Here is a 26140-nt window from a genome sequence, read left to right as displayed (position 1 = left end):
TCCCGGCCGTGACGCTCGGGGTGGGGCTTCGACCAGGCACCGCCCCCTCGTTGCGCTGACGGGAGCCCTGCGCGGGCTGCCCCGGGGCGTGGCCTCCACCGGGGGCGTGATCTGCCCATCCCATTGGGGCGGGTTTGGGGACCGCCCGGAGGGGGCGGCCGCGGCCCCGCCCCTCCGAGCCCTGGCGCGAGGCAACTGTCCAGCCGCGTGTCCCCTCCTCGCCTGTCTCTCCGGCGTCGGTGCCCTTCAGGGCCGACCCCCGCCGAAGACAGCGGGCAGGGCGGGCGCGCCGTAAGTGGGTGGTATGTCCCAGCAGCCTGTCCACCGAGGAGGAGAGCCCTGGAGCTCGGACGGCCGCGCCCAGCTGTCTGGCCGGGCCCTCGGGGGCGCTCCTCGTGAACCCGCGGGGCTCCCCTCTGGCGGGGCGGGACCCTCCCCCTTACCTGGCAGGGTGAGCTGAGTTGGGTGGGTGCAGGTCTGTCCGTTCCTGCGGCGCTAGTGGGCAGGGGACCCAGCCCACAAAGGACCCTGATGGGACAGGGGCCCCAGGTGCCCACTAGCCTTGAAAGCTGTCCTGCTGGCTCAGACTCAGCCCCGTCACCAGGAAGGCACTTGACTGCCCCATGGCTCAGTTAGCTCCCGGCGCTCTCGGAGGGGTGAACCCGCAGAAGGCCTAGAACACTCTCTGGCCCACTGAATGCTGGTGACGGTCAGGTCGTGTTTTGTAGGAACATTTCCCGAAGAACCCAAGCCCTGCGCCCGGGACGAGAGTCAGCTGTGGCTGGACCCAGCTACCCACCTCTGGCCACCCAGATTGCAGGGACCCCTCCTTCCCGGCACCACTGCCCATGCAGTGGCCGCCGCTCTGCTCTGGGAGCCGCAGGTGCCACTGCTCACCTGGGGCAGAAACATTCCTGAGAGCCCTGCAGGCCAAGGGCTGTGGGATCAGGTTCTGCCCAGGTGCGACCTCCCCCCCGCCCCCGCCCCGCAGAGCACCCTGCCCCAGGGGGCCCCCCCCAGGCCTGCACAGGGGGCCTGGGGGGCGGGCCTGGTGTGGTGGGCGTGCCACCATGGTCTCTGAAGTTTGGCTCTTGCTTGTCGGCTGGTGTGGGGGGAGCAAGCAACCTACTCAGGGTGAGATGTTGGTGACCTCTTTATTTACAGCCAGCTCAGTGGCTGCTGGGGACACAGAGAGCCAGGCCAGGCTGTGGGCTGCAGGCAGGCACTGACCCCCCAGGTTTGCACCAACTCAGAAAAGGATGTACGGGGGGCAGGACCCTGCCGCAGGGCGTGTGACACCCCAGCCCAGGGTGGGGGTGTGGCTCAGGGGCCCCAGACACGGCGAGTGCCCCCGGGGCGCCTGGGCCCCCAGGGGGCGGGGGAGTGGTCAGTGCCCAATAAATAAACAGTACAGTCTCAAACCACCCGGGTCCCAGTCCTCCAGGGCAGAGGGCCGACAAGGACAAGCTCTCCTTGGGACTCAGACAGGGAGCTGGCCCAGGGAGCCGCCCCAGGGGACGCAAGGCCCCCCGCCCTGGCTGCGCCCTCGTGCCCCCAGGGGAGCCCGCCCCTCCGGCTCCCAGCCCAGCCGCTCAGGCCGTGGGCAGGGAAGGGAAGCGCCGGCTTCCTGGGAGCTGGCCCAGCTGAGCCCCGTCCTGCCAGGAGCAGCCTGGGGACAGAGGTCGGGTCAGGGAAGGGGCAACAGCTGCAGAGTCCCGGTGCAGGTGGTGCCCGGACAGTCCTCGGCGGGGGCCCTCCTCCTCTCCCGGCCCAGGGCCCCCCGGGGCAGCTGCTCCAGGTAGCTCAGGGCGCTCTGCAGTGACGTCAGGCAGTAGCCTCCCTCTCCAATCAGATACCTGTGTGGAGGCGGCGCCTGTCACCACGGGGACCTGAGGAGGCCCTGAGTTCTCGAAGGGGCATCTGCCCTCGGGCAGGACCTGGACGCTGGGGTCCCAGAGGGGCTATCCTGGAGGCCAGGTGGGGACAGCCCACCCCTCACGCAGACACTGCTTAGGGCTTGGCCCCAGGCCTCTCCCTCTCCCCGGCCTCAGCCCCGTGCTGAGCGAGGGCTGGCAGGGAGGGGCTGGGGAGCTGCGCGCCCGCCGGCTGCCGCCCAGCGAGCCTACCCCTCGTGGACGAACTCCTCCAGCGCCGCGCACTCCGACACCAGCTGGGGGAGCCCGCTCCTGAGCACCACGAAGGACAGGATGGGCAGGAGGTCGTCGGCACCACTGCCGGGCGGGGGCAGGCTGGTCGGTCGCCAGACCCTGAAGCCTCAGCTCAGCCCTGGGCCCCAGGCTCGCTGGCTGCCCTCTGCCCCAGCCCCCCGGCCCGGCGCAGAGCACCGGGGGCAGCCGGGCCGCCCCCCAGAAGGCCCCCGAGGAGGACGGGCGGGGGAGGCTGGGGCGCAGGGCGATGGGGTGGCCCGGGCACCACACAGCGGCAGGGGCAGGCGGGCACGCATGGGGGAAGCCAGTGCTGGCCGCAGCCAGGCCAAGAAACCCTGCGGTCCTGCCCCTGCCGCTGCCGCTGCTCACTGGGAGGCCAGGTGGCCGACCGGGGCTGGGGCTGCGGGGGCCCGGCCAGAGCCCCCAGCTGCCCTGCACCAAGGCCCAGCCCACTGGCTCTGGGCGGGGGCAGGGCGCCTGTCTCTCTCCTTGGGTGGAGCTCCGCCTGGCCGACCACACACTCCGCTCTGACCGCCACCTGTCCGCCACCCGCAGGCTCCCAGCCGTGCGCAGGAGCCACGGCCTGCCCGTCTGGCTGCGACGGCAGGCGCCTTCGGGACAACCCTGGTCCGTGCGGCAGGTGGGGGGAGGCAGAGCCCCTGCCGGTGCTGTGGGAACACCTGCCCCAGGCGGGCGCCAGGGCAGGGGGCTGTGGGCCACAGGCAGGTCCAGGTGAAACTGAGGCAGGACCAGGCATCAGAGCCCCGGGCTCTGGGGAGGGTGGGGCAGGGAGGGCGCAGGAGCCCCAGGGCAGGGAGCAGGCTCTTCCCTGAGCCGGGCAGCTCCCGCAGGTGACAGAGAGGCCGTGCACCTGCTTCTGGAGGGAGCAGCCCCACGGTTCATCCGACGAGCCCGAGGGCCCCCGCCCCTCAGGAACTCCTCGGGGAAGCCCTGACCTGGGGAGGCGTGGGGCCGTGTGGGCCCCAGGGGTGGGGCCGGGCCCTGTGCCGGGGTGACCAGCTGCGGGCAGCAAGAAGCGGCGGCCCCGAGGCCCAGGCAGAGCGGGCGGCCCCCTCCTGCCCCCCGGGCCCTCCCAGGACTCACATGGCGGCCGCGCTGGGCGCTGCTCCGGCCCCGGGGGCCGGCTCCTGGGCCCGGTGGTAGCCCTCGGCACAGGCACAGATGGCCCGCAGGGCCCGCACTGCACGCAGACACGAGGCTTCGGGTGAGGCGGGGGCGGGGGGCGGCCCGGGGACAGCCGGCACCTGCCCGCCCGCAGCCCGGCTGACCCCGGCCCCGGACGTGGACACACACCCGTTCGACTGGACGAGGGCCTGCGGCCCCCAGGTCAGGGACACAAGCCCCAGGGTGCTGTCCCCGTTCCACCTCCCAGCGCCCCTCACCGATGCACTCCAGCTTCTTCTGGGGGCAGCTCTCCAGGACCAGCAGCCCCAGCTCCTGGGCTGCGGCCCGGTAGGGGTAGGCACTGGCCCCCGGGCTCGTGGGGCCCTGGGGGAGCAGCTGGCCGGGGATGCCGAGGGCGGCAGGCGGGGCGTTCCTGTAGAGCTCCATGCTCCTGCTCAGCGCCGCCTCCTGGGTGCGGTGCACGCTCCTGGGGCCGAGAGAGGCCAGGCTCAGAGGCCCGAGGGGCCCTGCCCGGGCACAGAGGCAGGGCGGGGGCAGCTGGCCGCGTCCGGGGTCACGGCAGGGGCGATGTGGCAACGTGCAGACGGGAAACAGCTGCGGCCGTGCTCAGGGCAAAGCCCTAGGGAAGTACAGCCAGGAGCGGCCCCGGGGGGAGGAAGGGCCGTGGCTTGCGGGGGACCCCACCAGGGCCTGTAGCTGGGGCGGCACCTGTAGAGGGCCAGCAGCAGGGGCCAGAGCGGGGAGAAGAAGGGCTCCTCGATGCAGGCCAGGCAGCGGTCCTTGCAGACGGCCGTGTTCAGGCCTTCGAAAGCCAGGAGGGTCAGCGAGAGCAGCCTGTCTGCCGGGACAGAGCCGGCACACGGCACTGTGGGGCCAGCTTGCGGCCTCTGGACACCCCCAGACCAGCGCCCGCCCCCCTGCTCCTCCGCACCCCCAGAGCCAGCCTCGGTGTGGCTCCGTAGGGGAGGGACGTCTGCTTCGCCCTCCCTCCACACCAGCCCCCTCTGAGCCCATGCGGTCCAGGTTCAGAGCCAGGGGCTGGTCCCTAGTCCCTAGGGGCTCCCAGGGTCCTGCCCAGTACCCCAGGGGGCCGAGGAGGCAGCCCTGGAAAGGGGAGGTAAGAAGGGGCTCTTTCTGAAAAGGGTTCGTACCCCAAGCGGCCGGAGCCCAGAGAAACCTGAGAAACACACTTGGAGACAAGAAACCTCCGGCCCAGAGAGACGGACACCTGCCTGGGAGTGAGGGGGACCTGCCCCAGGAGGTGGGGGACCCACCCCGGAAGGATAGGGGCCCGGCTGGGGGACGGGGGGGCCCTATGACGAAAAGGCCTGACTGTGGGCCTCTGTCACGGGTTCTCAGCCCCGAAAACCTTCCTCCTTGTGAGGGACTTGGAAGCCACTGGCCACCCAGGGCCCCACCCTCAGGGAGCCCACACACTGTTCACGAAGTGGAAAAAGCTGGCGGGTGAACCCCTCGTCACCGCCAGGCTGCGGGCACATGACAGTCTGTGGCTTGGGAGGATGCTGAGCCCGCGGCGGCCTGGAGCGCAGGCCGGCTGCCAGGGGCTCTGGCGCAGACCTTCCCCCGCACGGCTGCCGCGGGCCAGGCTGCGTCTGTGGGCAGCCCCCTGAGCACACAGCCGGGGACGGAGGGAGGGCCAGGCCCCCAGCCAGCCCGGCTGCTCCCCAAGGCAGGTGGGCGTCTGCCCGGGAGGCAGGGCTCTAGGTCGGTGCTGGCGGCTGCGGCCCAGAGGAAGGGCCCCCAGGCCTGTCTGCAGTCAGGGCGGCTCCGCACCCGCCCGCTGTCCCGTGGGACCGCCGCTCACCGATGGCGTTGTGAATGTCCTTCACCGTGCGCCTCAGCTGTGCCAGCAAGGGCTCCTCCTTCACCCCTGAGGTCTGGGGCTCAGGCCGCCCCCCGGGGCCCTGGCCCCGCCTCTCAGACGTGGTCAAGAACTGTTCCAGGTCCTCGAAGGAGCTGTCCTTGCCCACCCCTCCGTCGGGGAGCCCAGGCTGGAGTGGAGGTGCGGGGGGACTGGCTGGGGGGCCGTCAGGGGGCTGTGGGGCCGGGGTGGGCTCCAGAGGGGACAGCATGCAGTAGAGGCTCTGCGAGGGCCGCAGCCGCCGGCTTCCGGGCGCCAGCAGCCCGTCGGCGTCGGGGGGCAGGGAGCAGCAGCCGGGCGCTGAGGCAGCCACGGCGCCCCTGCTCACGATGGGGTACAGGGCCCGGTACACGGCACACTGGAGCTTCTTCAGCAGCTGCGAGATGGGGTGGTCCGGAACGCTGCAGGCGGAAGCGGGGTGCACGTGTGGGCGCAGCTCCGGGACCCGGCCCCTGGCGGGCCCCTGTCCTGGGGGCTGAGCAAGCTGGCGCTCCCCTCAGATCCCTCCCCGCGCTGCCGTCCAGAGAGGCGTCTGGTGTGTTCTTTCCAAACAAAGTCTGAGCCGCCCCTTGGAGAAGCCGACAGAGGCCCGTGAAGGACCACGCCCGCCTCCTCCCCCTCTTCCCCTTCCAGCCCTGCCGCAGGCAGCCAGGGGAAGGGCCTGAGGGTCCTGGTACCTGAGCAGGTGTGACACCAGGCTGGTCACCAGGGAAAGGTCCCCAGGGTTCCTCTTGAGCTTGGCCCTCCAGTGCTTCGGCCAGTCCTGCAGGACGGCAGGCCTTGGAGCGGAGCTTGGTGGGACCCCGCCGTGGGGCGCCCCTCCTCCCTCCCCGCCCCTGCCACAGCTTCACACCAAAGACCAGGCCACACTGTCGACGCGCTCCCTGGGGTGCAGGAAAGATCCAACGCCACGCGGCCCCCGCCGTACAACACGGGGCCGCCCCCCAGGACTCACGTGGTCTTGGTCGTACTCGAGGATGGCGGCGTAGAGCGCCCGCTGCTCCCGCTCCTCCGGCGTCAGGGCCACCTGGCTGCAGAACCTCCTGGGAGGGGGACCGGGTGGCCTCAGGCTGCTGGGGGCCCACCCCAGTCCTCCCAGCCATGCTGAGCCCCGGCGGCCGCAGGGACGCACCTGTTGGCGGCCTCCTGGAGCCGCAGCCTGCGCTCCTCCATCTTCCTCTGCAGCTGGGGCTGAGTTAAGGCGGCATCGGAGGCCCCACACGCACACCGAGCCCAGGCCACCCCGGCCGGACATGGGAGGCCACCGCCCCAGCCCCCAGGTGCAGTCCAGCCCACGGGCCGGAGGACGGGCACCCACTCAGGGAGGGAAGGCGCACGGTGGAGAAGGGGCTAGCTGTGGGCGCCAGGAGGCGGGGCCAGGAGTCTGCCACAGCCCCGGGGTGAGAGGGACGGTCCCTGAGCACCAGCCTCGCCCAAGCTGGACGGACCGGCCTCGGACCCTGACACCCTTGCACCCCCACCGCCTTCTCTCTCAGCGCGAGGTCGCACCCTGAACTCTCCCCTCTGGGCACAAAGCAGGACTGGCGGAAAGGAAAGGATACGGTCTCCTCCCGGGCTCTGGCGATCACCAGGTTCTCCATCATCTGCCGCTGCAGGGACAGGGTCTGGGGGGGCGGAGGGGGTGAGGCCTGCTCCCCGCCCCTGCCAGCCCAAGCCTCCCGGGGGCCCGCTCACCAGCGATGTCTTCTGCAGGGCCTGGCTGGCGTCCAGGCGGGCCATCCGGGCCTCGTAGGCAGCCTTCAGCTTCTGGTTCTGCAGGGAGGCCTCCTCCAGAGGCGTCAGCTCCCTGGACGTGGAGACAAGCTGCTGTCTGGGCCCCGGAAGCCCAGCCATGCTCTGGCGACCCGAGGGCCCTCCTGACCCAGGCCTGAGGCCAGAGGCGAGGAAGCCGTGGCGGCTCCGGCAGGAAGAGTAAAGGAGGGAGCAGGCCTGGGCAGGCTGAGCGGTGGGTGCGCTGTGTGTGGGGAACCGGGGCGCGGAGGGGCCGGCCCTCTGTCTGTCTTCCTTACGATGCTGGCGCCTGGGTCTTGATTTTTTCATCAGTCCCAGAAAACTGCCATTATGTCTTCAAGTAACACACCTCTCCTGACTTTTTTCTCCTCTTTTTCTGGAACTCAGTGACCTGATGGTAGACCTTCTATCCCTCAAGTGTTCTGTCTTTTTTAAATTGTTTTTATTGATTGATTTGAAAGACAGACATGGATTGGTTGCTTCACGTATGCTCCAGCCAACTGCGCTCTCTGGCCAGCGCTGGTTTTCTGTCTTTCGTTTCCTTTCTGTGGGTCGTTCTGCCTATCTTCTGACCTTTTATCCAATTCATTGATTTCTTTTCAGTTCTGTCTGCCCTGCGCCTATACACCTGTCTTTTTTTTTTTTTTTTTTTTTTTTTTTTTTGCACACGTGCACCTTTCTGCTGGGGGACATGCAGCTGACCATTGAACAACACAGGTTTGAACTGCGTGGCTCCCACTTATACACAAGCTTTTAAATTAAAATTTACTTGAAATCTGCGTATTCAAACCCACGATGTCTGAGGGGCAACTGTATCTTGGATCCACTGTTGGGAATCACGTTTCCTGAGGCCGACTCAGGCGTGCTTGGGTTTCCAGCTGCGTGGGTGTCCTGGCAGGAAACCCTTGGTTTGTTCAAGTATCAACTGTAAACTGTTGTTACTGTTACCACTTAGTTGCTAACAATAACGTTGGCGTTATATTCTTCATTTTGTTTCTACCTGGCTCTTTATATGCTGGGTCAGATTTTGCAGCTTTGTGTTCCCTGCCGGTGTGTCTCCCATGTAGGTATTCAGGTATTTTCGCACTTGCTTTTTTGTTTCTCTGAATACAGAGTATGACTGTTTTAGAAGCCATGTCTGATGACTCTATCTGAAGACGCTGCGGGTCTGTTTCTGCTGTCATTCCTTTAGTTTTTTTCTTTCTGTGCTTGGTTATCCCAGACTGTGCACCCCTCCCTTTATGGGAACTGAAGGAGCTTTTCTCCCAGGACGGTGGGCATGGTTTCTGCCGGGCGCAGGGGACGCTCTGGGACCCATGTTGGCTCCCTGGCCCGGCCTCCACACCCAGACTCAGCCCCCCTCCCGCTCTGCCCCTTCTTACTTCTTCGAGCTTTGCGCCTCCACCACCTGGAGCCTCTGGAACATCTCAGGCGGCAGAAATGGAAGGAGCTTCCCCCCCTCGTCCGAGTACACCCGGCGGTGCCGGCTGGTAGGTGAGGGCGCAGCCGCAGCCACGGGCTCGGCTGGCTTCGGGCAGGCTTTCCCTGCAAGGCAGGCGAGTCAGCACAGGGTCCCGCACCCGACAGAAGAGACAGGCTCGGGGGCAGGGCCCCAGGGGAGTCTCTGCTGGGGCCCACCAAGCTTGGCCGCGGTCGACTGGGCCCTCTCCAGACACTGCTCTGCCAGCTTCAGCATCTTCACGGTCTCCAGGGGCACGGGCTGCCCAGCTTCTAGGGAGCAAGGGACGAGAAGCCTGGTTACCACCCCCTCAGTCGCTGATCAGATCCTTGCGGAGGTTAAAACAAGGGCACCCGGCCTGGTGTGGCTCAGTGGACCGGGCGCCGGCCTGTGAACCGAAAGGGCTGCCGGTTCGATTCCCAATCAGAGCACAGGCCTGGGCTGTGGTGGGGTCCCCTGGAGGGGGCGCATGAGAGGCGACCACACGTGGATGTTTCTCTCCCTTTCTGCCTCCCTTCCCCCCTTTTTAAAAAAGTAAATAAATGAAACCTTTTTTTTTTTTTAAAAAGGGCAAGTTTGCTGCCTCCTAAGCTGGCCTCCTGGGCCAGCCCATCCTCCCCTCCTCTCTGACCGTCTACCTTGGGGCTCCGAGCTAGGCCAGCCCAGCATCTGACCAGCTGTTCCACTGCCTTGGCTGGACTGTCAGAGCCTTCCCTCTACCTAATGTGCCTTTTACTTTTATTTTCATTTATTTTTATTTTTTAAATTTAATCTTTACTGTATTTCCCCCCCATTACCATTCAGTTCTCTTATACCCGCCTCCACTCTAATGGGACCTTTTCCTCTGAGGACGCCACTTGCACCCCAGCGCCTCCTCCAGGTGGGCTGCCAGTCATTGGCCATTTCAGAGACAGCTTCACCCCTCATTTCCCCGCCTCTGGCTGTGCTCAGCCCACCCTGGCACTGCTCCCCCATGGCTTCCATTCTGCACCCCACCTGTGGGGGCTGCTCCTATCAGCAGACGATCACAGTAGGAGCTGCACCTGAAAACCCCCGGACGCCACCAGCCCTGCCGCTGAGCCCCCACACCCCCGGCCCCCTTCCCAGTCCTCCACCTGCAGCGCGCAGAGCTCTTGAGCTCCCCGGGGCCTCCCCTCCCCCCGACCATGGCGCCCTTGAGCAGGGGCTGGGGGGCATGGCGAGCAGGCTGGGCCCCTCCCTGTCCCCCCGGCAGCTCACCATCTCCCCGCCCCACCGCCAAGGCTGGGAGGTGCAGCTTTAAAGAACACCCCCCAGCCCACCCGCCTCCAGGAGGCCTCCCCCCTGCTCCCTGCCGGCCTCTCCCCGGAGCCCGTGAGTGGACCGGCCCACGAGAACTCCCCCGCTCCACCCGAGGCTCTGCCCGACCCCCTCCGCCCTGCCTGCCTTCCCTCGTACCCACCCACTCTCGGCTCAGAGCTTTTGTGCGCCCTCTGCAGGGAATGGTCTCCAGCGTCTGCTCAACTCGCTCTTCCCTGGTTTGCCCCCCGTCACCCCTCAGGGCGCCTGTCCCTTGCTGCTCCCATGTTACCCCACCATAGCTCATGCTTACTGAGTGCCCTTCCGTTCACCTTCTGCTATTGACCAAGTGGGTTAGGTCCGGCCACCCCAGGCCTGAAACCTACCAAAGGCTATGGTGGCCAAAATTTGCCCAGCCTAAGAGCAGCAGTGAAGCTGAGCGCTGTACCTTTGGTGGTTTCCACTTCTTCCAGCAGCACCTGGGAGATATAGTGGATGCTCCTCAGGTATTCTGTATATGCCTCCTGGGCCCAGGGGAGAGAAAAGGCAGGGGTCAGGCGGTCGAGGCAAAGATTCCATCGCTCCGTCCCACTGCCCTTGTGGGAAACAGGAACAGTGGCATCTGCTCCTCTCTGAGATACACCCAAGCATCCAGCCCGGGGGGGTTCGCCGATTGGCTGGTCTGCCTGGGGCTCAGAGAGTGGCGTCCATCTTCTCCAGTCTTGAAGGGAAAGATGCTCAGCTGGGTATCCATGCTTTCTCCCACTGCCTTATTCTCTAGCACGGGATGTTCAGGGGTCGGGAAAAGCAGCTTTGAGAGCTGCTGTCATTTTTCACTCTGTGCAACAAGTTTCCTTCCTGTGCCATTCATTCAGTGGCTCTAAAGTTTTTCTCCTGGGAGGTTAATGAGGGAGTGGTGTTGCAAATCTTAGAATCACTTTCTGGCTTCGCTTCTGGGAAATTCCTTTCCTGAACCCCACTGCCTGAGTACATGGGAATCTAGAACAATAGAATTATTGCCATTTTCAAGGGTGTGAGCATTCTGTTCCCTGAGCAGGGCGTTGGGAACCTATAGCATGGTGTTTCATTTCTTGTTTTTTGCATCCTACTTCTCGTTTAAGCCTCAGAGACTAGGATAAAATGGATTCCGGGAAGGATTTCTGATTTGTGGGGGCACCTGCTTCCCTAGAAAACCAAGTTGGGACTTGGGGACAGCAAAGGATTGAGGCGGCGGGATGCTTCCCCAGGCTCGCGCAGCCTTCTCCCTCCCGGGCAGCGCTGTGCCGCTCAGCCGGCTTTTCCACCTGCTCGGCACCGTTTCATCGTTCTCGGAACGAGGTGCGGCCTCCCCGCCGCGGCTGAGACGACTGGAAAGACACAGCACGGAGGAGCAGCAGTTCACCTCTTCTGGGTGCTGTCCCCGGTGGGAATCTGATTAAATCTATAGCATCTCCCGGAAAAATACACACACACACGATGCTGTCTGCCAGCTCTATATTGGAGGCTGCTTCGCGGACCCTTCTGTATCCCCTTTTGTACTTTATAAATAAAAGCGCGGCTCTGATTCCCTGCTTGAGCAGACAGGAAAATCGAAGCGGGCAGGCCTGGGAGCTGTCCAAGGTCAGAAGCCGACACCCCCGCCCAGCGCCCCGCCGCGGCCGTGGGGTCCTGCCTGCGCCCACCCCGCGGCCCCGCCCCCGCCCCCGCCCACCGGGCCGGCCTCGCGCGGGGGCCGCCCCCGCGGCGCCGCGCCGCGCCTCACCCGGGGCTGGTTGCCGGTGTCCAGTTCGATGGCCCCGTTGGCTAGTTTCATGGCGCACTGCAGCGGCTTCACCGCGCCGTCCCCGGCCGCAGCGGCCATGGCGCCGGGCGGGGGAGGCGGTGCTGGCGGCCGAGGGGCGGGGCGGGCGGACAGAAGACCGGAACAAAGAATGCACGGGAGCAGACGCCGCCCGAGCCGCGGACCGCCGGAACACCCGGGACCGGCGCGGGCGCACTTCCGGCTACCTCGCCCTGCCGCGCGCTCGGCGCTGAGGACGGAAGAGACGGAGCTGTCCAATAGCCTCTTCACGCAGTTGCCACGAGCGTGCGAGTTCCACAATCGGCCCCCTTATTTCACGTCCGTGACACGCCAACCGCGCGGGTGCCGCCCCTCCCTCCTCGCCCCGCCCCTCGCGCTCACCGCTCCGCCCCGTTTCGTCACGCGACCCCTCCCCTCCTCGCCCCGCCCTCCCGCTTCCAGCGAGCCGAGTGGAGCCGAGAGGCGACGGCGGGCGGGAGCGAGCGAGCGCAGTCCAGCCGAGCGGCCGAGAGCTCCGGGCCGAGCAGGACCTAGCGGGTCCAAGCCGCCAGGCCCGGAGAGCCGAGCGGTCCCGAGTGCCGCCGAGCGGGGCCGAGCGGCGGCGAACGGGGCGGAGCTCCGGGGCAGCCGCCATGAAACGGGACCGGCTCGGCCGCTTCCTGTCGCCTGGGGCTGCTCGGCTGCGCGGGGGCTCGGGCGGCGGCCGGACCCGGGGACGCCCCGCCCGCAGCGGGTCGAGCGTGGACGAGGCGGCGGCCTTAGTGGCTTCGCGGCTGCGTTGGGGGCCGGCGCAGGCCTGCGAGGACGGCGCCGACGAGGCAGGTGGGTCCGGCTGCCGCCAGGGACTACGTCCCGCTCGGTGCCCACGGCCCCGGCCTGTCTCCCGGGGCGTCCTTGCGTTGCGGGCAGGCAGGGGGGCCTCCCAGGCGACCGCACGGGGGGCTGTTTCGCAAGCCGCTGACCCTCCCTGCCGCTCGGGCTCGAACTTGGTCTGGGCTTCCGTCCTGGTTGCTGCGCTGAGGGCTGCAGCCGGGGACAATCGCCTCACCTCCCGCGCCTCGGTGGCCGGCTGGCTGACACAGCTCGGTGGGTCGAGCGGAGCCTGGGGGAGCCTGGGCCCCGCTGGCAGGGGTCTGGCCTTGCCCCCCTGGAGTTAGCCCTACTTCCTGCGTCATGGTGTGGGATTCTTTGAGTGCGCTGATGACTTTGGTTTGCTCGTGTTTTGCATTTGTGTTCGTCAGGCATGTGGGCCTGCAGTTGTTTTCTTGAGGCATCCTTGTCTGGTCCTGGGCTCAATGTGATGCTGGACTTGGAGTGGAGACAGTTAGCGTTCTTTGCAACGTCTTCTGGACCGGAAGGCCCTCCACTGGCCGCATCTTCCCAAAGGCTGTGTGTGTGTTCAGCTGGGAGCCCAGACCAGAGCCCTGCCTTTGGCGCAGACATGGGCTTGTGTTTTAGGGATGTGTCGGGGGAGGCCCCATGGAGGGTTCCTCTCCACTCAGGCAGCTGGGAGGCTGGCAGAGCATGGGCCTCCCCCTGGGGGCAGCGGGGCCCCGCTCCGCTCCTGGGAGCTTGTGTCTTGTGTGTCCTGTGCAGCGAGCAGCCTCGTCGGCTGACCTGATGTCTCCTGTGCTTGCCCAGGAGCAGGCCGGGCTCTAGCCATGGGGCACTGCCGCCTCTGCCACGGGAAGTTCTCCGCACGGAGTCTCCGCAGCATCACTGGCCGGGCACCTGGGCAGAGCTCGGAGAGACCACCCCCAGGGGAACGTGTTTTCATCAGGGATTTCCAGCACCTGTTGGGCGTGGCGGTCCACCAGGACCCAGCCCTGTCTCAGTTTGTCTGCAAGAACTGCCACGCCCAGTTCTACCAGTGCCACGGCCTCCTCAAGTCCTTTCTGCAGAGAGTCAACGTGTCCCCGATGAGCCCCCGGAAGCCCTGTGCACAGTAGGCACTCCCTCCTTCATTCATTTGGCGGTGGTCTGCTGTTCTCAGCACAGAAAGTGCCTGGTGGGAACCTGTGCGGGGCAGGGGGGTGGGGGGCGGGGCGCAGCAGACGCCTGGGAGCCTCCTGTGGATGATGTGGGAGGTGAGGGCCACGGTGTCCCCGAGGGCACAGAGGCAACGTGGAGGGGCCGGGGCAGTGAAGGGAGCAAGCCTGCCCCCTGCTCGCTGCCAGGCCCGCTGGTTCACGGCCATGCTGACCCTTCGCAGGGTGGGTGCCCAGCCCCCGGCAGAGGCGGAGGAGGGAGCGTGTCTGGGTGAGTGTCCCTGGACGAGGTGTGTGGTGTGTGGGTGGGCTCGCTGCAGGCCGGTGCTGACCAGCCCGGGGCTGCCGTCTCTGTGCCTTTCCCAGTGGACCTGATCGCCTCGAGCCCCGAAGGCCTGCGTGGCCTGGTGGGGTGGGTGCACGGACATGCGGCCAGCTGCGGGGCCCTGCCCAGCCTGCAGAGGACGCTGTCCTCCGAGTACTGCGGTGTCATCCAGGCCGTGTGGGGCTGTGACCGCGGACATGACTACACAATGGACACCGACTCCAGCTGCGGGGCGCTCTGGCTGGACAGCGCGCTGGCGGTCAAGTGGGCGTGGGGCAAGGAGACGGCCCCACGGCTCCCTCAGCATCGGAGGTCCAACCCCACCGGGGCTGCTCCTCCGAGCTCCCAGGGCAAAGCGACCGCAGCCTGGGCTGAGGCCGAGACGCTGCCCCACACAGACGCGGCCCCACCTCCTTCAGACGGCAGCCCTGTGGGGTGTGGGCCGAGCCCCCTGCCTCAGTCCAGCCTCCCCCCGAGCGGGGCCCCAGGTAGGAGGCCCCTCTGGGCGGTCAGGCCAGGATCCCTACTCCTGAGGCAGCAGGGTCCCCAGCAGGAAGTGGACGTGGGCACCGTCATGGGCTGGGCGGCAGTGGCGGTGTCATGCGGGCACCTGCCGGGAGGGCCGAGGCCCCTGTGCCCGCAGGGCTGCGGGGACCCTCCTCCGTCCCTCTTTTGCGGTCGGGGCCCGGGGAAGGGAAGAATGGGCCGTTGTTGTGGGGCGTGGGGGGACGGGACAGCTGGTGCCTCTGAGGCTGCCGTGGGTCACTTCCTGGGCCTCAGCCAGGGCGCTGGCGATGCCTCCGTGGGACTGGCATGGACAGGCTCCTCTGCCCAGTAGGGAGGGAAGACACGGGCCCTTGTTCGGGGCCGACCTCACAGCGTCAGGGGTGTGGCGCAGTTGTCACAGACGTCACGTTAGGAGGGTCCAGTCGGCTCCCTGCCTGCTATCAGCTGCCACGTGTGCACCTGTCCATGCCTGGGCACTTGGCCGCCCCTGAGCGAGAGCCCTATGGCGCTTTCAGAAAGTTCAGCTCCCAGGAGGGCCTGGGTGACGGAGACGCTCAGATGCTGGCGGGGGTGGGGGGGCTGTGTCAGAGGGTCCTGAGGCCACACGGCTGTTTAAACTGTGCTTGCAGTGGCTTGATAAGTGATATTCTAAAACGTCCTGAGACACTCACACCGCGTGAGCCGTCCCACCCTGGCACGGCTGGATACCGTGGGGGTGGGGCGGGCGGCTGGCCCTGTCTGCTGGGTTTCTGGTGCTCAGCGCTGCCCCGCCTGTGCTGGGCGCACGGGCTCCCCGGCTCGCTGGGCTGGGGCCTTGCTGGGGGTGCAGTTGGGCGTGGGAGCGGGTTGGAGGCTGGAGGACCCGGCGCCCCCAGGAGGCAGGCTGTCAAACAGCGGCGCCTGCCTGCTGGGAGCCCCGCCTGCGCGCTGTGCTGGTGACCGGAGCCCTGTTCTTTGTTTCTCAGGGCAGTTGGGTGAGAAGCAGTTCCCATCTTCAACCTCGGATGATCGGGTAAAAGACGAGTTCAGTGACCTTTCTGAGGGGTGAGAGAAGAGTGGGTTTAAACAGCCTAAAATTTCTTCTTGGAAAACCAAATGCCACCATCCTAGGGGCCTGCTGCCCGTGTTCTGGCTGGGGATACTTCCAGGCTTCTCAGTCCTGACTGGGGGCGTCCTGGGTCCCAGAGGGTCCCTCGCCCGGACGCAGCAACCGGGGAGCAGGCCCCGGGCGGTGTGGAGCTCTGGGGACGACCCTGGGGCGCCCCCTGCTGCTGTTGCTTGCTGCCGCCTCCAGGACCTTAGTTCTGTGGCGACTGCACATGTTCCCAGAGCAGAAGAAGCTAGTGTCGCGATACAAGTGTGACTTGGGGCTGCCCACTTCTAGGCCACCCCCCACCTCTGAGCCAGGAACCACTCACACCCTGCGGCTGGAATGGAGACGCCCCTTGTCCACTGACCAGCACAGGCTTTAGTGCAGCTGCAGCAGGGTGCCCGTGGCCCAGGGGCCAGAAGAGCCCGCGCGTGTTGCTAGCAGCACCCTGGCACCAGCAGTGGTCACGGGCCGTCTTGCAGGCCACCAGCCAGCCTGGAGCCTTGCTGACCGGGGGCGGGCCTTGGGGGAAGCTGTGGCTCCTGCCCAACCAGGCGTGAACCACAATTCATGCTTCAGGGTGGAGGTCACAGAAGCACGGAGCCTTTTCTGGCCTTTGTGACCTTCGAGATGGCTGACAGTTGACCTGCCAGCCTGCCAGGTGCTCAGTGATAGGGCGAGGTGATGTTGTGAGCCCCGACTCCCTCCCGCCGCCTGGGAGGGTCTTCCCGCCCACTTGGGTCCCCGTGGAGAGGCCCTGGTGTGAGGGAGGTGGCTGGCAGGGACCGCCAGCTTGCTGGACTTCAGTGACCCTGGCTTATTCTGCTAGGAGATGCGATCAGAGATTTGGGGATTTGGGGTTTCTTAAGGCACTTTCAGAACTAAAACATGGAACACAGGGACGGCATGTCTTCAGACAGGAAGTTGTATCAGATCTGCCACCCACCCGAGGGCTTTAGTGCTAAAGGCTCTCTTTTCTGTCCTAGGGACGTGCTGAGTGAAGACGACAACGACAAGAAGCAGAACACACAGTCCTCAGATGAGTCCTTCGAGCCTTACCCAGAAAAGAAGTAAGGGGGGCAGACGTGGTGCATGCGCCCGGGGCTGGAGGGCGGTGCCCAGTGGGCAACGGGGGTGCCGCGTCTGCGCTCCCTCAGCACAGGCTTTTCGTGTCCGCCCGCGAGCCCCAGTGCAGTGTGGCTTCTGCGTGAGCTGAGGCCTTGCCGGCTCAGCCCTTGGGACCTGGCCCCAGGCCCCTTGTGAGGCAGCAGATGGCCTCGGGGGGGTGGCAGCGGGCCCGTGGGCATGGCCCAGCCACGTCCGGGAGCTCCTTGCCGCCCCCGTGCCGGTCCCGGGTGCAGCCGCAGCCCTGCCAGCCACTGGTTCCTGCTTTCTCCCTGTTCTGAGTCTCTGGGGCCCTGAACCCAGCCTGGCAGGGGTTCTCAGCTGTGCCTCTGGCACCAGTTTCTTTGCCACTTTAAAAAGATTTTATTTTTAGTTTTAGAGAGAGGGGAAGGGAGAAAGAAAGAGAGGGAAACATTGATATGCCATGGATCCGTTGCCTCCTGCACGCCCCCAGCTGGGGACCCGGCCTGCAACCGAGGCATGTGCCTTGACTGGGAATCAACTGGTGACCTTTTGGTTCGCAGGCCGGTGCACTCAGTCCGCTGAGCCACACCAGCCAGGGCTTTAAGCCACTTTCTTGTTGAGCTGCTTCTATGACTTTACCTTGACCTTCTCTTCAGGGACTTGCGTTGTCTCTGCAGTTAGAACATAGGGTCCTGGCAGGCAGGGACAAGTTTCACTTGTGTCACTTTCCTCCCATCCTGTGCCCAGGAATAACCCCAAACCCCAGTTACCAATGCTGATGTGTGTTGCCCTTCAGCATTTCACAATACAGCGAAAACAAGACCCACACCCTCAGCCGAGAAGGTCCAGAACACTGGCTGAAAAGCAACCGTGACTTTTCCTTTAAGTTCTGACGTGGATTATGGAGAAACCGGAGGACAGTTAGAGGGCTCTGGGGAGAGATCAGAGTTGGTCTGGGGTCTGGAGCCTGGAGCCCCTGCCCCACAGCTTCCCAGGGCTGCAGGGAGGCAGCTGTGAGCCCCACAGGCTCTTGGAAGCCACCTGCTCTCAACAGACATCGAGGGTGGAAGGGAAATGGCAAGTCACTGGTGGGCTGGTGGCTCTGGTGGGCTGCCTGTGCCCCTCAGAAGGGGGTGGAGGCTAGCGAGCAGGACACACAGCCAGGTTTCCGAGAACAGCTACCACAGAGGCAGGGGGAGGAGAGGCCTCAGTCACCAGAAAGGCTTTCAACACACGGAGCTCTGAGGAGAAGAGCAATTGTTTATGACCCTTTTTTAAAATTGTAAGATACACGTAACAGTGCACCATTTCTAAGTGCGCCGTTCAGGAGCATCAGGTGCATCCAGTGCTGTGCAGCAGTCGCCACCATTGCCACACTCCACCGTCCCGGACAGAAGGACCTGCAGCCATCACGTCAGGACTTCCCCTCGGCCCCCTCCCCAGACCACCTCGAGTCTGAGCACTCATCCTAGGGACTTTGTGGAGGTGGGATTACATGACGTTTGTCCTTCCGTGAGTGGCTTCTTTCACTCGGTGTAAGGTTGAAAGATCCACCAGGCTGTAGCCTGTGTTGGCACTTGCTGAGTGGTAAAGCTCCTGCAGCGACTGCCACACAGTGCGCCCATGGCACAGCCGGTGCTTCCCAGGAACGTTTGAAACATGCAGTACAGGACTATTCAGTCAAGGGCACTGACCTCTTTTCCCTGAGATTGTCAAATAAAAAAAATGACAACAGCTAACACAACAATAGCTGTCTGATGTTAAGAAATCAAAATGATGGGTTTTTGCCTTTTTTTGGGTCAGACTGGCAAAACTTTGCTGGCGTACTACATAATTTAATTAGCCTGTGTGTGTCATGAAATGAAAAAGGTTGAAAATCACTGCTCTGTTGTGTGGCTAGACCGCATTTTGTTGAGCTGTCCATCTCCCGTTTGGGGTTGTCTTTACCTTCTGGTGGATGTGAACAGGGCTGTGGACACTGGTATACAAGTGTCTCCGTGCCTGTTTTCAGTTCTGTTGAGTGCATACCCAGAAGCAGAGCTGTTGGGTCACGTGGTAAGTCCGTGTTTAACTTTTTAAGGAACTGCCACAGCTTGGCACAGCAGCTGCGCCTTTTATATCCCCACAAACAGGGCACAGGGTTCCAGCTTCTCCACATCCTTAGAACATTGCTATTTTTCTTAAAAAGTCATGCTAATGGTAGGAAGCAGTATCTCATTGTCATTTTGATTTGCATTTCTCTATTAGTGATGCTGAGCATCTTTACATGTACTATATCTTTGGAGAAACGTCTATTCAAAGCTTTTGCCCATATTTTAATTGGGTTGTAGGATACTTTTCCTATTCAGTGGGTTGTCTTTTTCATTCTCTTTAATAGTGTCATTTGGTGCACAACAATTTTCATTTGGAATTCCAGTTCGCCTATTTTTTACTTCCATTGTCCATGCTTTTGTGTCATAGTTAAGAAAACTTTGCCAAATCCAATGGGATCATGAAGGTTTATCCCTGTTTTCTTCTGAGACCTTTATAGTTTAAGCTCTTCCATTCAGGCCTTTGATCCATTTGAGTTAGTTTTTGCATGCGGTGTACATTAGGGATCCACCTCCATTCTGTATGTGGGTAGTTTCCCGGCACCTCTATCGGAGAGACTGCCCCTTCCCCATCGAATGGTTTTGGCGCCCTTGTCGAAAATCAGTTGTACTTGTGAAGGTTTATTTGTCCTTTCTACTTTATTCAACTGATCTACATTTCTGTATGCCAGTACCATATTGTTTTGATTATTGTAGGTTTGTAGTAAATTTTGGAATCAGGCACTTAGGTCCTCCAGCATTGCTTTTCAAAATTGTTTGGCTGTTGAACGTCCCTTGAAATTCAATGTGAAATTTAGGGGTTTTTCCCCCTATTTTTGCAAAAAAACATCATTTGGATTTTGATAGAGATTGAACCTGGAGATTGCTTTGGGGGAAGCATTGCCATCTTAAGAATGTTAGTCCTCCAGTCCATGAACATGGGATGTCTATTTAGTTCCATTTCTTTCATCAGTGTTTTGTAGTTTTCAGTGTACAAGTCTTTTATATCCTTGGTTAAGTTTATTCCAAAGTTTTTTGTTGAGTTTTTTTTTTGTGCTATGACTGCAAATGAATTTCATTTCTTTCTTGGGTTGTTCATTGTTAGTATATAGAAATAGGAGTGGTGCTGGTTCATTTTCTACCTTCCAACTTTGCTGAATTTATGTTGTTATATGTTTATTATGTTTAATAAAGCATTAAAGCTGAATGCTTTAGGGTTTTTTACATATAAGATCAGGTCATCTGTTAATAGAGGTAATTTTCCTCCCTTTTTAACATAGGTGGCTTTTGTTTTTCCTGTTGCCTAATGTTTCTGGCTAGGATATCCAGTACATTTTATTTGTGATCTCAGAGGGAAGTGGTTCAGTCTCTTGACCACTGAGGGTGGTGTCAGCTGTGGCTTGTCACATGTGGTCCCAGAAGCACCCTTCTGTTTGACGAGTTCCTTAAATGTCTGGGTCCACGGAGGAAAACAAGTGTGCATGTCTCCCCTATGATAGACACTAGAGGGGGTGGCGGCTGCATCTGGGCCCTCCCAGAGGCCACCCTGGCCCCAGCAGCAGGGCTGAGGAATGGGGGGTGGCAGCTGGTGGGGCACTCAGCTCTCTTTCCAGAGACAGCACTTCTCACACAAGGATGTCCCATCAGGGCGCAGAGATTCCCCAGTTGTTGTGATCTTTTTTCTAACTTCATGGTTATTTTGGTGGGGACTGATCACTCAAGCTTTGAAACTTTTTAAAATTGATTTTTCAGAGAGAGAAACATGGACAGAAGCATCAGTTCGTTGATCCACTCATTGATTCTTGCATGCGTTCTGACTGGGGATCAAACCCACAACCATGACATATCAAGATGATGCTCTAACCAACGGAGCCACCTGGCCAGGGCACAGAGTATTCGGTTTTGATACTTAGAATAAATGCATTCTCACAGTTGCTGTGGTCATCCATCATCCTTTTCCTTGGCCCTCCCAAGGTGGCAGTGCCGGGCCTCTGCCTCCCGAGCTGTCCTGGCTGTGGTGGCTCAGGGTCTGTTTCAGGACCCCAGCCAGCAGAGACCAAAGCAGGTTAACCCTGGAAGTTTCACACTGGAAGAGGAAGCCCCGCCTCTTGCACTGGGGAGAGAGGAGTGTGGAGGAACATGAAGACACTGTACGAAACGCAGAGGCATCACTGCATCTATTGTTTTTCCTTTTCAGGGTTGCTGGTAAGAAGAACGGAAGCAAAGAAGCAAAGAAGCCTGAAGAACCAAAAATCCGAAAGAAGCCTGGACCGAAGCCAGGCTGGAAGAACAAGCTCCGCTGTGAGAGGTGAGGCCGGTGTGGGCTGCACTGCAGGGGTGAGACCAGGGTGGCAGCTCCAGGGTACGCTCTGTTGCAGGGAGGAGCTGCCCACCATCTACAAGTGCCCGTACCAGGGCTGCACAGCCGTGTACCGAGGGGCGGACGGCATGAAGGTGAGGCGGGCGCCACTGGATCCAGGGTTGGAGCCTGGGGGAAGCACCAGGGGCAGACCCCCCCACCCCCCCGAGGGGTGCCTGTGAGTCCGGGGAACTGGAGGCACAAAGCAGCCCCACCATTGCTGTCCTCTGCGGGTGACGACACGCTGGCCTTTGCTCTTGGGAAAGCACCGTCTGGAGTGGAGAATAGCTGGGTCTGTTCCTTTGAAGGCGCCGGGCAGGACCTGAGGGAGGGGTAGGGGCTGCGTGATGGGCGAGTTGTCACAGCGAGTCCAGCGCTCAGGGCTGCACTGTCCCTGCAGAAGCATATCAAGGAGCACCATGAAGAGGTCCGCGAGAGGCCCTGCCCCCACCCTGGCTGCAACAAGGTGTTCATGATTGACCGCTACCTTCAGCGGCACGTGAAGCTCATCCACACAGGTATGCACTCGCTCCCCTCATGGGAGCAGCCCCAAGGGTCCACGTGCCCCTGGGGTACAGTGTCAGGTCAGCTCAGTCAGTCAGAGTGGGAATGAGCAGCAAAGAAATCCCAGGGCTCTTCCATGATTTTGGTGGAATTTTAAAAAATTTTTAGGCGACACACTTTTGGGATTTTACGAGGAAGCCAGGCATGGTAGTAACGCCGGGGAAGGAAAGTGCAGAGGAGGCAGGGAGTGCCCCTCGGGCACTGCTGGTAATCAAAGGCCACTTCCCCGCTACGTTCCAGCCTGGGCTCGTCTGATGCACTAGTTTCATGGTTTCCCTCCACTCTCACTGGCGTGACCGTACAACCCACATGTCAGGAAACACGTGACCCATACACTCAATTGCCTCATGGCTGCTTCTGCCCAGAAGGCAGCTCGCAGATTAGCACCTCCTCCTCACAAGACAGATTTCTTAACATGGAAGTCCCACGTGAGTGAATTACTTCACTCAGGGTCGTCCGCTCTGTTGGCTTTGCTGGGACACCACTTCCCTGTGGCTTTTGTAGGGAGTGGCCTTGAACACGTTGGGCCCGACAGATTCCTCCAGGTGCTCAGGTGCCCTTCTACCATGAGAGCAAATGGGCTTCAGCTCTCCAGAGGCTTCAGAGACAGCCCCAGCCATGGGCCACAGGGCTCCATTAATGGTCTCTATCAGAAGGGTCTGTCGTCCAGTGAAAGGTCCCCAGCTTCGGCACCAAGTGTAGCAAGCCCAAGAGGGTGGGCCTTTCTGGGGCCTGTGCTCACCTGTCTCTCCTCAGAGGTGCGGAACTACATCTGCGATGAGTGTGGACAGACCTTCAAGCAGCGGAAGCACCTCCTTGTCCACCAGATGCGGCACTCAGGAGCCAAGCCTCTGCAGTAAGTGTGGACTGGTACCTCCTTGTGGTCACATCGGCACCCACATCCTTGCTAACTTCCTCCTGTCCCCCAGGTGTGAAGTCTGTGGGTTCCAGTGCCGGCAGCGGGCATCCCTCAAGTACCACATGACCAAACACAAGGCCGAGACTGAGCTGGACTTTGCCTGCGACCAGTGTGGCCGGCGGTTTGAGAAGGCACACAACCTCAATGTGCACATGTCCATGGTCCACCCTCTGACACAGACCCAGGACAAGGCCCTGCCCCTGGAGCCACCACCTGGGGCCACCGAGGGTCAGGCCGTGAAGCCTGAGCCCACTTGAGGGGGCACCTGAACTCACAGACGGTAGATGGGGTCACAGGACGACTTCTGTAGTTCCTGCGTGTGACCTGATGGCTCATCCTGAGAGCCCCACGCTGAGGCCCAGCTTTGGGCTGGGATGTAGGGAGCTTGGTGCAAGGCCCAGGTAGCCTTGGTGTCCACTCTGGGACCAGCATTTTATTTTCCTACTTGACTTGGGGCCAGATGCAAATTTTAAATAATTGAATCCTGTTACCCCCTGAAGCAATCAAGGAGATTTGTAATCCACTGTTCAGTGTGACAAGACGTCCACATCGCTCTCGTAATAAATTATTTACAAAGGCATGGTGCGTGTGCGGGTCCAGTCAGAAGAGGTGGAGCTCCTGGGAGGGGCCGGTGCCAGGTGCGGCCTGCTGCCTGCTCAGGAGGGCGGCACTCAGTTCCGGGTCGCAGCCTCCATGAGAGGCCAGGAGCTGCACGGAAAACAGCATTCTTAGTGCGGCAGAGACCCGACACCCAGGGCATGGGGAGGGGGGAGCCAGGGGCCACGGCCACCAGCCAAGTGGTCGTGGCAGCCACCAGGCCAGGTGTAAGGTCTCCATGTTCTCAGGCTTCAGAGTTAAAAGTGAACACCAAGGTGCCTGGCTGGGTAACTCGGTTGGTTGGAGTGTTGTCCCGATGCACCGAGGTTGTGGGTTCAATCCCCAGTCGGTGCATACAAGGACAACGAGCAAGGCCTCAGTGGAGCAGAAAATCGATGCTTCTCTCCCCACACCGTGTCTTTCTCTAAAATCAATAAACATAAAAAAAAAAAAACCAAAAAACCCCACCACGGTGAGCCTTGTTACCTCAGCCATGTGTGAGAAGCTCTGTGTGGGACACCGAGGCACTGACTGCAGCAGAAAAAGCCGAGCTCTTGTTACCAGGCTGACAGCATCACCCTATAGAGGGGACCGGCGGAGCCACAGTCAGAGCCCATCCACACCCATACTGGGAGGGGCCCTCACAGCCTCGGGCCCCAAAGAGCTCGCCCATGGGCCTGGGGGACGTCCCCTCTGCCCGGACACAGCCCGCCCCTGCACCTGCCTGGTCCCGGACCTCCTGGTCCCTGGCTGGAGTGGAGAGTGAACCCGTCTCCCCGGTTACGAAGAGGCGGAGCAACTTGAGATACATGTCTACAGCAACATGCAGGAAGGCGGTGTCCTGAATGAGCGTGTCTTCATCGAAGTAGGAGAGGAGGCTGATGGTGAGACCAGACATCAGGTGATACCATGACCGCCCAGAGATGAGCACGGGGAGTCACAGGCCACCTCCCCCTATCTGGAGCGGGCCTGCGGTGGCAGGGAGGGCTCCCTGTGGGCGCACTAGGCCTGACGGAGCAGCGGGGACTCACCTGTAGAAGGCGACGGGCAGCAACCTGATGAGCTGGTCCGAGGCCAGGCGGAGGAGGACGTGCCCCAGGCCGGCATCTGCAACCCAAGGGGCTCAGTCAGCCCGGGTGCCCCCCCAGGGGCCGCTGTCTTCAGAGGACCTTCTCTGCCTATGGGGCAGGGCAGGCAGGGCCCCCAGGACAGCCCAGCAGCTCCTGGGGGCCTCAGGACTCCACTCAACCCTGCTGGTGCTCAAATGAGCTTGTCCTGCGTTGGCCCTGACGAAAACTTAGGTTTACAGGCTTTGCAAGAAGATAACCATTGGAAAGTTACTTCTGAAAAGAAATACTCAGATGTCAGGGGTCCCAGTCCGACCCTGATGGCTGGTGACTAGACAAAGGCCACCCATTTGCTATCAGGTCTCAGCAGACTTCTTACCTGTCTCTGTCAACTGAAAGAGTGACAGCCAGGACACCTTCCTCTTCTCCAAACACCGCAGGGTCTCGGCACAAACGTCCAAAGCCGTCAGGGAGTCGGCAGCCTGTGAGCCACAGAAGGGGGAGGAGGACTCACACGCAATGTCTGCAGGGCGGGATGACGCGTGGGGAGGAGGAGCGACCCTTACGAGGTGACGACCTACAGAGTGTCACCCTAGGGTCTGTGATGGCGGGAGCTCAGGCAGGAGGTGGTGGCCAGGTTCTGGGCACCCAAGTTCTGGAGACACCAAAACAAAGGCCCACGGGCGAAAAGTCCGCACTCCTGTGAGCACAGGACTCTGCAGAGAAACCTGGGCAAGGGTCCCGAACCGCCCACTCCTGACTCAGGAAGTCTGGAGGCCCCTCTGCGGAGGGGCGACGCACCTGTGGGGTCAGACGCGACGACAGCAGGCCCAACAAGGACAAGAAGAACAGGACGCGCAGCAGCTGCAAACACAAACGGCGCTAGCAACGTGCAGGCACCGCTGCGCCGCAGAGCAGCCCCTCCCGGGTACCCCGTGCAGGCCCCAGGTTCGGGCCTCCCCTCGGAGGGGGTCGCCTCGGAAAGAACTCTCTCAGGCACTTTGAAACAGAGAATCTGAGTTAAATTCTTACTGACTTGGTCATTTTTATACCCACCTTTAGACAGGGCTGCTGCCAGGGGTCTTCCTGGCATGAGAGCTGCCCAGTGCAGGTAGCTCACTGTGCCCTGAGCCACCAGCCCAACCTCACCCCCCTCCTCCCCTGTGCACCCCTGGAGACGAACTGCCAGGCTCCAGCCCACCTCTCCCGACCCTGGGGGTGCACCCTGTCCCCTCAGTCCACCAGACCTGGGGGCTCTGGAGCCACTCAAATCCCTTCCGATAAAAACCACCTAAGCACAATCATGGAACAATCTCGTTTGTGGGTTTTTTGCTTTATAGTTAGCAAAATTACTTTGGCTCACAATTTAGTTGCCAGGTGGGCGGGCGCATGCTGAGCTGGCAGGTGGACCCCAGCTGACCCGTAACCCAGGCAGGCCCCACGGGTCCCCGTGGGGACGCCTCTCCCCCCTGCTGTCTCCCAGCCCCACCCAGCTGTGGTGCCCGCAAGCCGAGGCTATGGAATCAGGCAGATGCCCGCCCTGTCCTGGTGGTCATGAAGGGAAGAGAAAGACAAACGAAAGCACTTCCAAACTGAAGCGTAAGGTACTCGTTTTACCAAAGACTTGAAGTCAAAGTCTTATGAAACCTAAACCCAGTAAATTTTACTTCCAAAGACTGATGAAGCCTCCAATCTGCCCGTCCGTCCTTGGAGAAGCCCCATGTGCGAGGCGAAGTGGGGAGAGCGGCACTTGCCTCCTCCTGGGGGCTGTGCAGCCTCTCCAGGGCCCGCCTTGGGCTCCCCTTCCCGGCTCGCTGAATTGCGAAGTGCAGCGCAGCAGCGGACACCCAGGCTGGGCCGGCAGCGGTGGGCACGGTGTCAGGGGGCATGGTGTCGGGGGACAGGAAGCTGGGAGGAGAGAGACATGTGTCATCACAGGAGCCTCGTCACCGAGCCACCGCTGAACACCTAACGTCCTTATTCTGGAAACTGTCACAGTGCTGACCCTGCTCTCTGCAGGGGTGAGCAAGGGGCTCTGAGTCAGACCAGGCCCTCATCCCTTCTGCCTGGGCTCTGCAAC

At 62.0% G+C, this 26140-nt stretch overlaps 3 protein-coding genes across 4 annotated transcripts in view; 1 reads left to right on the top strand and 2 right to left on the bottom strand.

Moving 5' to 3' along the window:
• Nucleotides 1-1157: 1157 nt before the first annotated feature.
• VPS9D1 (VPS9 domain containing 1) lies at nucleotides 1158-11597 on the bottom strand. Of its 2 annotated transcripts, none has more exons than XM_054570224.1 (15): nucleotides 11448-11597; nucleotides 10134-10209; nucleotides 8587-8679; nucleotides 8331-8493; nucleotides 6892-7003; nucleotides 6759-6821; nucleotides 6329-6381; nucleotides 6152-6239; nucleotides 5874-5959; nucleotides 5140-5597; nucleotides 4023-4152; nucleotides 3572-3780; nucleotides 3273-3369; nucleotides 2127-2231; nucleotides 1158-1856 (listed from the first exon to the last, which is right to left on the bottom strand). In XM_054570224.1, exons 1-15 carry the CDS (start codon nucleotides 11544-11546, stop codon nucleotides 1688-1690), a joined length of 2001 nt encoding a protein of 666 aa, XP_054426199.1. In that variant the 5' UTR covers nucleotides 11547-11597; the 3' UTR covers nucleotides 1158-1687. The 2 variants fall into 2 exon arrangements, with proteins under 2 accessions (XP_054426199.1, XP_054426198.1); XM_054570223.1 differs by having other exon boundaries at nucleotides 8587-8676; nucleotides 11448-11572.
• A 497-nt stretch (nucleotides 11598-12094) lies between these two features.
• ZNF276 (zinc finger protein 276) lies at nucleotides 12095-22970 on the top strand. The gene is made up of 11 exons (XM_054570282.1): nucleotides 12095-12308; nucleotides 13128-13431; nucleotides 13699-13745; nucleotides 13841-14287; nucleotides 15272-15350; nucleotides 16383-16466; nucleotides 20752-20862; nucleotides 20933-21008; nucleotides 21314-21431; nucleotides 22234-22333; nucleotides 22407-22970. Exons 1-11 carry the CDS (start codon nucleotides 12119-12121, stop codon nucleotides 22651-22653), a joined length of 1803 nt encoding a protein of 600 aa, XP_054426257.1. The 5' UTR covers nucleotides 12095-12118; the 3' UTR covers nucleotides 22654-22970.
• Nucleotides 22971-22996: 26 nt separating this feature from the next.
• The window catches only part of FANCA (FA complementation group A), a 36926-nt gene continuing 33782 nt past the window's right edge, over nucleotides 22997-26140 (bottom strand). Inside the window, exons 37-43 of the mRNA XM_054570268.1 lie at nucleotides 25815-25968; nucleotides 24862-24924; nucleotides 24440-24542; nucleotides 24025-24100; nucleotides 23718-23871; nucleotides 23480-23572; nucleotides 22997-23104 (exon numbers count right to left, since the gene is read on the bottom strand). Of these exons, the coding sequence (XP_054426243.1) occupies nucleotides 22997-23104; nucleotides 23480-23572; nucleotides 23718-23871; nucleotides 24025-24100; nucleotides 24440-24542; nucleotides 24862-24924; nucleotides 25815-25968 (751 nt within the window). The remainder of the gene's footprint in view (nucleotides 23105-23479; nucleotides 23573-23717; nucleotides 23872-24024; nucleotides 24101-24439; nucleotides 24543-24861; nucleotides 24925-25814; nucleotides 25969-26140) is intronic.

This window comes from Pteronotus mesoamericanus, unplaced genomic scaffold, assembly GCF_021234165.1.
Source record: "Pteronotus mesoamericanus isolate MK-2021 breed Mesoamerican mustached bat unplaced genomic scaffold, CSHL_Meso_final contig_202, whole genome shotgun sequence".
Classification (NCBI taxonomy): Eukaryota; Metazoa; Chordata; class Mammalia; order Chiroptera; family Mormoopidae; genus Pteronotus; species Pteronotus mesoamericanus.
Note: the sequence above shows the minus strand (reverse complement) of the source record. Positions and strands in the feature narration are given on the sequence as shown.